The sequence below is a fragment of the Phoxinus phoxinus genome (assembly GCF_949152265.1).
Source record: "Phoxinus phoxinus genome assembly, chromosome: 24".
NCBI classification, from domain to species: Eukaryota; Metazoa; Chordata; class Actinopteri; order Cypriniformes; family Leuciscidae; genus Phoxinus; species Phoxinus phoxinus.
The window spans coordinates 11,374,392-11,389,055 of record NC_136899.1 but is presented as its reverse complement, the minus strand read 5'-3'; the positions used below and the strand labels follow the sequence as shown (position 1 = coordinate 11,389,055).

The window sequence follows — 14,664 nt, the reverse complement described above, 5'->3', positions numbered from 1 at the left end:
ACATTTATTTGATGAATAAATAAATCTATAACAGTGCATAGGTTACAGTCTTCAAGCCCAAAATACCCAAGAAGCACATTAAGCTTGTCTGAAGATCAGACTTTATAGGTGCGTCCCAATATTGTGTCCTTATGCACTACTCTATGACGTTTTTTAAGTATAAATAGTGCGAGTAGTGTGTTCACACTGAAAAAAAAAAAAAAAAAGAGTGCACTTTAAATACCCGGATGATGCACTAAATTAAGTGGAATGTTGGACACTTCATGCACTCATGTTTTTGCAACTTTAATTACGTTGGCAGAGGAGGAGGGGCATCAGACTGTGACGTTGAATGACAACATAACCTTATACAGTTCATACACTGGATGAATACATAAGTACATAGTGTATAGGTGCATAGTGAGTCATTTAAGACGCAACTTATCTCATCATTATAGTAAAACCAACTCAAAACAGTCCTGCTTTCTTTTTAAGGTCGTTCTGACGCCATTTAGGCAGTCGCTGGAAATTATCACGGCTGCAGCCGAGAAGATTCTCGAATTCTGTGTCAGTCAAAAACTCCTGAAATAAAGACAGTGTAGGAAAAATTTTTACCACCACATGATAAATCGTATGACTTTATCATACCAACCAAAAATGCTTCAGCACCCACCTCTCGTTTCCCAGGGTCCTCTCCTTGACGCAGCTGGTTAGGTGTTTGAACTAGCTCGGAATTTTGCATCCCAGAAGGCTTTGTTCTGGTGGGAGACTGGTCTGCATGTGCACTGGAGATGGAAGAGGACATCCGCTGGTTATGGGACCTTATATTTCCCGGTCCTCCCGGAGCGCTGTAGCTCCCCGCACCTCCTCCTGTCTTCTTATTCAGGTCTGTGTTGTTGAGATTCTACAGGAAATGAGGTCAACATTATGTTTAGATCTGCATAAGTGTGTAGACCATATCAATATCAAGATGCAATTAGATAATCAATTTAATCAAGTAAGATGAATCAATTGAAATGCATCTGTTGATATCAAGAACAAGTATTTGATCAGTAAGGTGAAAGATTTTTTACCACAGTGATTTGCGAAATGTCACCCAGCTTGCTTTTCATCTCCTCATATGAAAGGCCTCCCTACAATATACAGTAGAGTGAAGCTGAAAAAGTGTCTCTCTTTGTAACATTCATTCATTATGTGGTGTGAGGGTGGACAAAAGTATTTCAACATAAAATGGCACTCGGAACCAATTTTATTTCCAGAATATTTGAATATTCAACCAGAGAAAAGAAGGCGGAATTTGACTTTAAGTTAACCATTGGGAATGTTGGATTGTGAAAAGTAAACGTGGCCTGAAGTGACAATATCCTACTACTTCTACTAATAATAATTATAAAATAGTAATAGTAATTATTATTATAATTTTAATAGCCAATTCCTAGACAATTTCTTGTCTAAATATGATGATGATGATAATATTAATATTCAACTATTATTTTTCCATTATTATTTGTATTATTATTACTATATTGTTTGAAAAGGAATTGGCTAGTATAACATTAGCTTTCAGTTAATATGAATGAATAGCCCGCGTGAACGAAAAGGAATGTTGTGTCAGAGGCTGATCAAGTTATTTTCATAAAAATATTATTTGGAATTAGGCCTGTTGCAATTATTAATTATTTGTTTGATCGTGGTTATTCGATTTACTCACAATGTATTATTTGCTAAATTATTTATTATTAAATTTGCCATCAAATACACAACTATATTATTTTATATATTTTTTTTTTTCCTTCACAATAATAAAGTAGGCTAAATCATACAGGCCTAGTTTATTATAATTTTATTATTATATTATATACAAATCCACTTTTTTTTTTTTAACAATGTAAATCATTAATTAAGACAATTAATAGTCAGCAAAATTCGTAATCGTGACAGGCCTATTTTGGAATATCGACATAGAATAAAAAGTCATGCAAAATAAGACCGGGAAAATTCCTTATGAAAGTAAAAAGGGTCCATTTTGCTTTCATGTTGATGATGATAATTAAGTGAGAATCAACAAACAATTACGTGGATTTAGAGATTCTGTTAGTTTGTTAGTGACTTTATGTTGTGCATTACTGCCCCCTGCTGGGCAACTTCAGCCTGCTCGACTCACGCTCCACTTGTGAGCATCCCAAGCATTAAACCAGCCGGTGAAGGTAGGAGGCTCAAAGCCTTGTTTAACAGTGGAGATCGGTGTTCCAGGGTCCCGTCCTGCTGGGTGGGTTTTAAGATAGTCCACTGCACTGCTATAGGACTCCTGAATCTCGTACTGGTTGGCTGAGTTGCCAATCCAAAGGAAAATCTAAGGAAGAAAAAGAGTTTTGACATATGCGTTTTCAAACTTTTTGATGCTACAGCCCCCGTTTTTGACGACCCTTTTGCAAAGGACCCTTTGCATAATATATATATATATATATACACACACACACACACATATAACCCCTTGGTTAGAGTAACTTAATACTCAAAACATACAGTGGAATTGTTGTTTGATGTAATTTTTCTCTGTTTCTTTTGCATAACCCAGAACGGCACCGCCATTTCACCGCAGCCGCATGCAAAAGAAGCCGACAGCGTGACCTCACGCAACCCACCTCCTCCCAGGTGTCTAACAGCATGACATCATCCTCATCCAGATCGTCCTGAGAGAAGTCAGACACCTCTGTCATGAGGAATCGGCCCGTCTGATTGGAGCATTCAAACAGACGAGGATCGTGAGGCGCCACTTCTTTCTCCAATCTGGTGGAGATACAGAAAAGTCAGTGGAAATGATCAACCGTCCTCTGAGTTGAGTTAAAGTATGAGTGTTTTTCGGGTTGTACCTCTTGTCACTGGCATATGGGGCTTTCCCTCCCAAAGCCACCCAGAACGCAGCTGGTTCCTGTCCTTCCATCACATTCTGCTTATCCTGCTCAGAAAGCAAATCAGCAACGGCTTTCCCCATCTCCCTCTCATCTCCACTGCAGCCCTGTGGGAAACATAAACACACACACACACACGTTAGGTTTTCATGTGTTATGGAGACTTTCCATAGACATATTGATTTTTATACTGTACAAACTGTATATTCTATCCCCTAACCCTACCCCTAAGCACAACCCTCACAGAAAACGTTCTGCATTTTTACATAAAAAAAAAATAAATAAAATGGTATGATCCTCATGGGAACCAAAAACCAGTTCAAACATTTCTGGCATATATACATTTTGTCCCCACAGCATAGGAATACCTGAACCATACAACCAACCAAACAAACAAACAAACAAACAAACGATGCACACAAACACACGTATGTTTTTAATGTTTTACAGGGACATTCCATAGACATTATGGTGTTTATACTGTAACCCATAACCATACCATCACAGAAAAAGTTCTGCATTTTCAAAAAAACATCACTTAGTATAATTTATAAGTTGTTTTCCTCATTGGGACCAAACCGTGTCCCCACAAGGACAAATATTTTGGATATTGCCAAGGTTGGTGGGACTCTTTGTCCCCATTACCTGAACCACACACAAACATTATATAATCAGGGTTGAACATAACTGGTGCTGCCCAGCAGAAAACGTGGAGGGAAGCTCTTTTGAGTAGCCTACCAACATTTTTGAGGACACGTTTACTTACTGGAGTAGGATTTGTCTCCATCTCTGGTAAGATAGCAATCATGATGATGAGTGTGTTCATAAATTATTAGGGGTGCAACGGATCGCAGTTGATCCGTGCTGACCAGGCTCCGCGGTTCGGCACGCATGTGATTCGCGGATTAACTGCTAAGTTTAACCATCATAAAGTGAAAGTTTATCATGTGGACGTGTTTTGTCTTGCCAATTTACACATTCAAACTATTTTAAAAGGGGAAGAAGAGGCGAAAATCGGGACAGATAACAGTGCGCGTTTCAGACAGCACACGAACACCGACCGAATTGATTCCTCTTTCGCATCTCACTCCTCTGATCTCAAAATACACTCTAGCGACAGATGCAGAGCGCTTGACTCAAGCCGCCTTTCCACTGCACACGACATTCGCATACGATTGTCGCATATATTTGCAGAAGTTCAGATATTCGCAACGGATCCAAAGCTCAAATCGGATCCGAATTTTACGCATACGCATAATCGCAGCTCCCGTACTCTCCACTGGAAACAAATGACTTCCGGTCCGACGACTGTCGTTTGTCGCGTGCAGTGGAAACCTGGGTTCGAGGCCCGCATAGGGCGGGGCGAGTAGGACCGGGTGGAGGGGTTTCACATACACACAAAATGATGTCAAAATACCCATCTCGGGAAGTATTTTCTTGGTTATGTCATAAGTGAACAGTTGAGTCAGTGTATTCGGTCCGTGCATTAGGTCTTAAAGTGACAGCAGCCTAATATTCCTGCTGTTGTCTGTGTCATTAATGTACATTTTTATTTTATTGTTAAACAACAACATCGTTGTTGTCATCATCATCATCATCATCTACCATGTTCGAAAGAAAATAAAAATAGTTAAAAGAGCAGTCAGGAGGAAAGTGATGATGACAGCTGAGAACCAGACCAAAAAAGTTATGTGCACCCTTGTATATAATAGATAAATTAATATTTCAAATAATAACATGATAGAAGAATTAATTAATAAATGTATTATAATTAATAATTAACATTTTCGCTGGAGTGTAATTGCTGTTTTTCTTGTTTTAATTTGACATATTTTATTTAAAAAATGTATACACAAATACACACACACACACACACGAGTTCTGTCAAATCAATAAATACCCATTAATCGCATCTAACATAAAAGTATGTAAATATCTAATATATGCGTACACATACACACACTGTATATGTATACAGTGTATATATATTTACAAACCTTCATGTTAGATGTGATTAATAGTGATTAATCAATTTGACAGCTCTAATTAATATATATAGCCTATATATATATTTAGAATTTAAATTCTATTCATTATGATTCATTAATTAATATTATTTAATGTAATTAATACATTTTTGCTGAAGTATAATTGCTTGTAATTTCACACATTTTAGTTTTAGTGTATATTTATTTACACATTTAGCTATTTATTTATTTAAAGTTATTAGTAATAGATTCATTTATTTATTTATTTATTTATTTGTTGTGTATTTTTACTCACCTTTCCAAACCACAGGAAGACAGTCTGATGAGTTTTGAGCAGAAAGACATCATTGGTGTTGAGAGAGGAAGCTCGGGCGGGCACCTCGGTTGCCTTGGTGTTCATCTCATGTGTTCCTCTGACCTGAAAGAGTCGGGCACCAGGGTCAGGGTTCACAACACCCGGTCTGCCTGTCCCACCCTAAGAAAGCATCAACACGTCAGTGGGACAAGAGCACTGAAAAAAGAAATGCTTAATAATAAATGTAGCTCATTCAAATAAATGAAACTGACACTTCTAATTATTTGTAAAACACAACGATTATTACATATTGTAAAAATGTTTGATAATGTCAGTAATAATGGTTATTATTGTTACTTTAAGAAAAAGTAAACTCATAGATTACTCAAAAGAAGCCAGAATCATTTCATTTAAAATAAATCCTATGGCAGAATATGTAAGCAAGTAAATACATATTTTATTTGGTTTCCTGAAAGTGGTAAATAATTCAGATCATAAAATAATGTACAATTTAGAGCTAAATGTTCCATTGGAATGAAGGGAAAATCACCTCAAATATGATGAGTCTGGCCTTAAAGATGGCCAGGAAGTGTCTGGGCTCTTTTCCCATGACCACTCTGACCTGTGTTGGGGCTCCATTGTATTTGTTATCCACATTCACCGCCTGATAAGCGCATGCCGTCACCTCATCCTGTGTGGCATGGCGACCCTGCGGAGAACACATGCTTCATGTCATAGGGTCTCCAATGTGTAGATACAGATTATAACACAGTGTAAGTCTAGTTTTTCAGGTCAATGCTTCTCTAGCGAGGAAACGGATCTGCTCATGTGCGAGGTTAAAGTGCACGAGCAGACCATCTACGGGACAAAGTGTACGCGCGTTGTGGACCCGCCTATAGGCGCACATTACTCACACGCTTGACTTTAGACCAGGTGTCAGTTGGTCAATGGCTCAGTCTTTCAGCCTCAAAATAGCAACGCACCAACAATGTGTCTGAACACACCTCGGTTTCAGACCAGCACGCCCATGGGCGCACAAATGGGTGCAGATGCATTTGCCATTTAAGCAACGTGGCGCAGGACGTGAAAATGATAACTGCGTCGGGCTGAAGCTAGCAAAAAACACTTGCACCGGGTGTATGATAGGGTCCAGAGTATTCACGTTATGCTCCTCACCTGCCACATGTAGAGGATGTACTGAGGTTTGTTGGCTCTGTTGTAAGTGTACAGCACTAGATAACAGTCTCCACCGTAGAACTGTCCGTAAGTGCTTCGGTCCACCTCCTTCAGTTCAAGATTCTCAATCCGCCAAATCTGAACACAAAGCAGCGGAGATGTTTGATAACAGTGTGACAGCGGGCCCAAAACTTCTGAATTCAGGTATTATTATTATTGCACCATACCTGAACGTGTCCTGAAGCATCATCCACCATCCGCTCCTGAGCAGCCAGCTTTGGCTGAGCGTGAAGCTCCATTACGTCAAACTTCACCTGATCCACTTTAGCTGCGATAACAGATGTGTATACAAACAACACATATGATGAATATACTATAATGACAATACTGAAACATCTACACTTTCACAAAAATAATGACGAATCACCTATCTTTCCTACTGCGTGGATCTTTCCTAGGCCTTGGGTTTGACCTTTTTCTATCCAGGACTTGAAGAGATGTTTAAACATGGCAGACTCTCCTCCTTCACTCATAACTTCCACTTTAGTGTTGGACGGGTAGTTCTTTGCTTTTATAAAGCCCTGAGGGACGATTATTTGTGTGCACCAATTGTGACACAATTCGAGAAGTGATTTTGGTCATTTGATAGTATATTAAAATAAAAAATACTACTTTGCAGATTAATGGTAATTCGCAAACACAGATACTTACAACCGCTCGACTCAGTGCTGAGCGTCGCTCTTCATCTGATGCTCCTTTTCCCTTCCAGACCATTATTGCGTTGCCACCTTGATCTAAAAAATAGCAATCCTACAAACAAAACATACATCAGAACATAATCCGCAGTTAGTTGTGTGTCGTATAGTGATACTGTGGGTGATTTGGTAGACATCATGTGTCTCACCGAGGAACACAGCAAATCCTGGGTCAGTGGACTGGCAGCCACTTCCTGTACCAACAGCTGACCACTGGCATCAGACACACTGACAACGATAGAATGTTAATTAAGGATTGTTAGGTAATTAAACCCTAGCTCTGAATTATTGATTCATTATCAACAGCATCATTAGAAACATAAAATAATCATAAATAGCAATAGATACTGAGTGTAGACAGACAGACAGACAGACAGACATGGATGGATGGATGGATGGATGGATGGATGGATGGATGGATGGATGGATGGATGGATGGATGGATGGATGAATGGATGGATGGATGGATGGATGGATGGATGGATGGATGGATGGATGGATGGATGGATGGATGGATGGATGGATGGATGGATGGATGGATGGATGGATGGATGGATGGATGGATGGATGGATGGATGGATGGATGGATGGATGGATGGATGGATGGATGGATGGATGGATGGATGGATGGATGGATGGATGGATAGATAGATAGATAGATAGATAGATAGATAGATAGATAGATAGATAGATAGATAGATAGATAGATAGATCATACTGGTAGAGTTTGACGATGGAGGTCTGGTTTTGGTCTGGTTTGTCGTCAGGGATTGCCTCTTTCAGGTTAACAGTCCTCTGGCCCAAAACAGATTTCATGATCTTCATGAGGTCAGCAGAGGCTTCTTCCTGCCCACCCTCAATCACACCAATCTGAGCCCGGCCTCCTCGCTCTCGGTCCCGGATGTCCTGGGCCAACAGAACAGCCTACAAAAGACAGGAGAGGAGAGGGACCCAATGGAAATCAAACAATTCCTCATTTTATTAGACATCCAGCGCAGTGTATTCCCCTGTTACTTCAATTACCTTTAATTTTTCTTGTCTATTGCTTTGAGGACCGTTCCATTGAATTATTGCTTTTCCCAAGTCCAGAAGGAATATGTCCCCTAGATTAAAACTGCTCCAGGAAACCTCCACCTGCAGAGAGTGACACACACAGCCCGCTAAAATCCCCCTGGCTTCAGTTCAGTCAGCACTGGCTAGAAATAAGATATTACTGAAAAGGTCTTGTTCAGCTCTGAATACGATATTTAACTTCCTGTTTTTTTCTGAAATTGATAACCTAAGACAAGGATCTGGGCCAAGTAAGAGAAACATCAGAAGGCATGAGGACAAGTAGTGATGCAGAGACAAGATTATTGACCTTCTTAGAAAAATTAAATTCAATAATTTAGAGTCTGACAGCTTCATTTTCAGATAATCTTAATGTTGGCCCTTAGCCTGCAATATGAATATCTGTCCCCACAAAGGGAATTTAATTGCAAATCCTTTTGTGCTTTGACAACATTTATAAATCAACTCAAGAATAAAAGGTTGTCTGTGTTCTGTTAAAACATGGGTTTTCAAATTGGGGTCTCTCTCTCTCTCTCTCTCTCTCTCTCTCATTTATATATATATACATACACACAGTATAATTAATTTAAAAATAACTAATACGTTTTAATTTCATTTAAAATGTTTCAGATTAAATTATATTAATTTATATTGAATTTAGAATTTTAACCATTTGCTTCAGCTACAAGCCAATTATTTAATTTTTCAAACTGCATATTATTCTTTTAATATTATGCTTTTTTGCTCACATAAAAATATAGTTTCCTTTATCACGGTGAACTTCCGTGGATTTTGGATTTTGGATTTTGGGATTTTCACCAAGTACAACATCTATGTTGATGCTGGAACAACTTTCCAATCAACCAATCAGATTTGAGGAACAAATTTATAGAGTTTAAGCTTATCAGGATTAGGTGCTTCTACAGTTATTCACCTCTTCATTTCCCTCTGATTTTAGGGAAGTTATGGGTAAGGTTAGGACAACATTTTTGGAAAGGAATGTATTTTTACAGTAAAATATGTTTAACATGTCTTGGCAAAATGATAGTTCTACATATTCTACTATGAGGAAGGGGTGGCTCGTGAATATTAATTAGGGTTTGTGACTATAAGCTCATAAGGTTACCAAGAAAGCATCAACTTTTTAATATTCATGATCTGAGCCTTCACTTTAGAAGAAATTGTAATTTAGCATTGCGACTCGAGGTGTCTGGTACAGTAGTTCACCTCTCTGGCAGTCACGTGTTTTGTCCCTTTGACGTGGAGCAGACGCTGAATGTTATACATATTGGTCTCAACATGAGTGAATCCCGATCCCACACCACCTTTTTTATATCTGCAAGGAAACAGGACATAATCAGACAATTATGGAATTAGCATGAGCAAGCCAAAATATTTTACTTTCACTCACATGATGCCACTCTTGAAGTAGCTTTTGAATTTGGCTGATTCACATCCCTGGACCTCCCGGTACTGGACAGGACTGCCGTCGAGATACTCATCCAGTTGGGTTACATAGATGGCTGCGGCTCCCTGCTCATCCTGAGAGGAAGTGTTGCCTATCCAGTAGTGGATATCAGTGGATTGTGTGGTGCTGTTGCTCACCTGGATGAGACAGGACAAAATGCGTTAGGACAGATACACTATATGCTTAAAAAGGTATCATGCACCTATTTTTAGTACATTGCCGGTAATAATAAATTAATTAATCAATTAAATAATTAAAATTGATAATCAATTAATCGATTTGACAGCACTACATTTTATATTTATATAATATTTTTTAGTCTAATTGTAAAAACAAATAATAATAATAATTTTAATTAACCAAGAAAATCACTATGCATTCTCATTGGAAAAAGCTTGAAAAATTCTGTGATGATCACTTCCTTTGTGTTCAACTGGACATAGTTCTATGGTATTATTGTCAACTGGAGGTGTACGAAAGTGTTCATAGGCTATAGGAAGCCTTTCTGAAAGCACTAAATTACTTACATTAAGAATTATATAGCAGTCACCCTCAAAAAAATTTCCGAACGCCTGCTCTGGAACAGGGACCATTTTCATTTTCTAAAGAAACAGAAAACAGAATAATATACAAGGAATAATAAAAAATGCAATGCCAGTTTGACTTGTTTTCATGTTTTTAAAAATTAATATTAAATCACAGAGCTGGCAAAAATGGGAGCAAACAACAGTGTTCTCTTACACTGATGGTCCAGATCTGCAGGCCAGGCTTTCGCTGGATATTTTTAAACACATCCCCGGCTTCAGTCATTCTGCTGGATTCTGAGAAGAAATCTCAACGCTCAAACTATCTGAATTAAAAAAGATATCCAACGTATATAACTATATATAACACTTATAAACACATCGTCTACTCTACATTATACGATACAATTAGCATATTTTAACATTAGAAAGGCAGACAGATGGACAGACAGATTAATCGTCAGACAGACAGAAATATAAACAGATTGATCATCAGACAGATTGATCGATCGACAGACATATATATTAATCGTCAGACAGAGAGACAGACAGACAGATTGATAGTCAGACAGATTGATCGACAAATAGACAGATCGATTGACAGACAGACAGATTGATAGACAGATCGAAAAAAAGATAGACAAATTGATCGACAGACAGACAGACAGATTGATCGACAGACAGACAGATTGATCGACAGACAGACAGACAGATAGATAGAATAGATAGATAGATAGACAGATAGATAGATAGACAGATAGATAGATAGATAGATAGATAGATAGATAGATAGATAGATAGATAGATAGATAGATAGATAGATAGATAGATAGATAGATAGATAGATAGATAGATAGATAGATAGATAGATAGATTTCAGTCTTTGATTAAATGTTGACAGATCTTTGCAAATGTGAAATATCAGGGAGCAATATTTTGAACAAAAATCTGGTCCTTCATCACTTATAACACTGAGTGACTTGAGAACAGATGGTTTATGAAAGGATGAAGATGATATGCGGAGATTTTGCTTCCTCCAGAGATTCTGTACTAATAACCAGTGCCGCCCAGCACCATGGCAACAAATGGATTTCACATTGAAGAATCTGCTCAGTACACACAAAAACTATACTTGGCAATAGATATGTATCAAAAGCTAATTTAGAACAGGTCGCTATAACATTACACATTATTGGTAAATATGATGCTGGAGTCATATGATGGCCAAAATCTGTTTCAGATGTTTTATCATATACTATGTGTCCTGCTAAGGGCTTTGCTGGAGAATCCATTCAAAAAGCTGTGGTTGCCTGCAAATAAATAATGCACCGCAAATAAACAACAACTACACATCAGCAACCAATCCTCTCTTATAAACGCTGACCTTTTATATTCACAGCAGCTGTTGCTAAGAAACTGGGCCGCGAGAATATTGACTGAAATATTGTATTGAGGGTGGAGCATTAAAAAATTTAGTCATTTACCCAAAACAAACAGAAATATTCGATTTCTCAGAAAATGGCATTCAATGAGAACAGACCAACTGAAGCACAGCTAGTTGGTCAGAATCTACCAATAATTAGAGAAGTAATATCTGTCTCAACAGCTTTTAATCTCTCATATGATCCTGTTACATTCAAATAAGACATTCATCTGATCGCTCTCTGACAAACAGCTTATTACTAAAGTACAAGCACTGCGTATTTAATAGTTTTGTGTGCTTTCTGTCCTGAATGACTGGTTTTCCTGTCTATTGACAAAGCAAACAATAGTCGACAGGCTTTTACATTAGTCCTAATCATTTACATGGTTTAGTCTCATATTTCCCAGTGCGAGTTTGGTCATGCAGGATCTTTTGATTCTTTATGACAAATTTATAAGTTTCATTTACACATAAAGTAATGTGCTAAATACAGACTAAAGCAAATCTGATTTTATTGCAAACAAAATATACCTTGAGATCAGTTTTGAATCTCATACAATTGTAGCCTATATATTTTTCTGGTTATAATAATCATGTAAAACTTTGTCACACACAGTACACTACTTAAAATATCCTTCAAGAACTGGATAACTGTAAATGCACCATTCAATGACGGATGAATTCTGATAGTTTTGTTCTTACCTGTACGTGGCACACAGAAGTATTGTTCAGGGTATTGATGTATTAATGAGTTATGATGAATGTTCCTCTCCCTGTGTGTATTGTGAATGTGTGCTGATCAGGGAAGGGCTTGTATATGTCCAGCCCTACAGGTGAGAACACACCTTAATACTCACACAGGACTTTATATGGACAAGAAGGCGTCCCTTTGACCTCTTACGCACATAACCCTAAAAATAAACCTTTAGAAGAAAAAAGAAAAAAAACTCTGATCAAAAACTTTGATGTTTTTCCATGCTTTTTGAAGGTTGAAAGCACCAGTTCACAATAAATTATATTTGCATGAAAAAATGGACCAGGACATTGTTTATATTTTCGATTTCGATTTTGAAAATGAAAGCCAGGCGTGTTTGAAACAACATCAGCGTTAATAACCCACTGAATTAGCGGGTGAAAACCCTTGAAACTACATGAATTAGGAATCCCTGTCTCAATCAGGCATTCTCTCAGTGATCTAAAACAAGCTTGTTTGAAGTTGGTGGATGTCAGAGAGACTCAAGCGTGTCTGGATTCCGCTCACATCAGCTCTGTCTCAACTCTTTCACAGACCGCAAGGAACGCTTCAGACGGGAACGCCACACAGACACTCAGGAAAGGAGACAGTGATTAATGTCTTCCACTCCAGCAGATGGAGAGACTGAGCGAACGAATCCCCTGCGAGAGGCTCTTGGACAGATATCAGAGGCAAACTATGGCAAACGGCCCATCAGACGCTAACAAATAAAGATAAGCGGCAAAGTGTTGCTTCATTAAGGTTTCGAGGCTTCACCTTAACTGCAGGCCAGAATGCCATTCTGAGGAAGAGGGCGGTGTTTCTATGGAAAGAAAAAACTTATTTTCTGAGTGAAAATATCAGTTTTAATCTATCTATCTATCTATCTATCTATCTATCTATCTATCTATCTATCTATCTATCTATCTATCTATCTATCTATCTATCTATCTATCCATCCATCCATCCATCCATCCATCCATCCATCCCAGCAACATCACTAATAAAAATTAATAATGAAAGTAATGAATTTATAATTTACTTTTAATCGTAAAATATGGCTATTTTTTTTATCATTTATATGAAAGTGTATTCATGTTTCTCCCATATCTTTTCCCTTTAGGGGCTCCGTAATTTGTGTTACTTCCACCCTCTCACAGTCCTGTTGAAACAGAAATAAATAACACAATTTCCAGCATACAATTACAGCTTCTCTCTTCTCAATGTCAGGATATTCAAAACAATAAAGGGCATCGGGAGTGAATTTAATGTGAATAAACTCACTGGGAAAGAGATTTAGGGAAAAGAGATCAATAGGGTTCGGATAAAAATTGCACCAATGTCATTATTACATAAATGTTTACCAGCCGGTTAAGTAATCTATTCAATTGTTTGTGAAGCAACACAAACTTGTCCATGGCAGTATGTTGGTGGTAACCGCTTAGTTTTATCATATAAGCATTAGGAGGAAACCTTTAGGATTTAAGAGTATTTTTTTCACTACTGGCATAGAACAGCATGTCCTTCCCTCTCGGTGCAGAACACACACATAGACAAACATTCATGACAATAGTAAAGCAAACAGATATGAGTCATTTCCAGAGGAGCAACCCAACATAAGAGAGCTCATATTCAGCTGTTCCTTTCATCCCCCATCCCAGAGACACCTTAGGCAAACATCTCTCTGACAGCACCCAAATTCAAAATGTCATTTTATACTCTCAAACACACACTGCCCATAAAGCTCAAGGTCATGTGATTCACAGAGGTTTCGAAGTTACCATATTTGGATATTCTGAAGCTAATCATTGAGACCAGGAACTACTGACAGTGTAAATATATTGTTCAAATCTTAAATAAATGTTTCATTGAGTGAATTAACTGGTTTTTATTTAAGTCAGAAACGTTATTTAACGACTAAATCAATCTGACTACATAAGGCTACACCAACAAAAAGTAATTTTTATCAGGTCAAGTCAAAATATTTTCCTTAAAGTGGTCTTTTCACTTTTAAACTGAGACATAAAATATTAAATATTTGTGAAAATGTAAAAAAAAAACATCTTACCTCAGACTCCAAGGTTAACAGATACAAAACTCAATAATGTATAAATGCCCAGCTTACCGCCTCCACATATATTTTCATGGCTGACAAAAAAAAACCCTGCCTTTTCCAAAGTTTTACCACCAAAAATGACTCTTTACTGTCACAGGTGGCCTTTTAGTTGCTTCTCTGTTAGCGAACCGCTTAAGGTTCATGGCAAATCATGCATCAAACTAGACGAGCGCACAGTTTGCTCATTAACTACACAGCCCTCATTTCTGAGGACACAAAATCAATCTTGTTGAGGAAAACCAAGC

The 14,664-nt window shown here is 37.8% G+C and overlaps 1 protein-coding gene across 3 annotated transcripts; it reads right to left on the bottom strand.

The window, feature by feature from the left end:
* Positions 1 to 181: 181 nt before the first annotated feature.
* vill (villin-like) lies at positions 182 to 14,583 on the bottom strand. 3 transcript variants are annotated; one of them, XM_079602410.1, is made up of 21 exons: positions 14,372 to 14,583; positions 12,273 to 12,493; positions 10,365 to 10,473; positions 10,151 to 10,225; positions 9,567 to 9,760; positions 9,383 to 9,491; positions 8,129 to 8,239; positions 7,824 to 8,029; positions 7,255 to 7,333; positions 7,062 to 7,160; positions 6,778 to 6,931; positions 6,578 to 6,678; positions 6,351 to 6,488; positions 5,725 to 5,883; positions 5,175 to 5,354; positions 2,853 to 2,998; positions 2,625 to 2,769; positions 2,144 to 2,332; positions 1,053 to 1,112; positions 653 to 883; positions 182 to 561 (listed from the first exon to the last, which is right to left on the bottom strand). In XM_079602410.1, the coding sequence occupies exons 3-21, from the start codon at positions 10,431 to 10,433 to the stop codon at positions 448 to 450; spliced, it is 2,559 nt and encodes an 852-aa protein (XP_079458536.1). In that variant the 5' UTR covers positions 10,434 to 10,473; positions 12,273 to 12,493; positions 14,372 to 14,583; the 3' UTR covers positions 182 to 447. The 3 variants fall into 3 exon arrangements, with proteins under 3 accessions (XP_079458536.1, XP_079458538.1, XP_079458537.1); XM_079602412.1 differs by having other exon boundaries at positions 10,365 to 10,444; XM_079602411.1 differs by lacking the exon at positions 14,372 to 14,583 and having other exon boundaries at positions 12,273 to 12,584.
* Between the last annotated feature and the right edge of the window lie 81 nt (positions 14,584 to 14,664).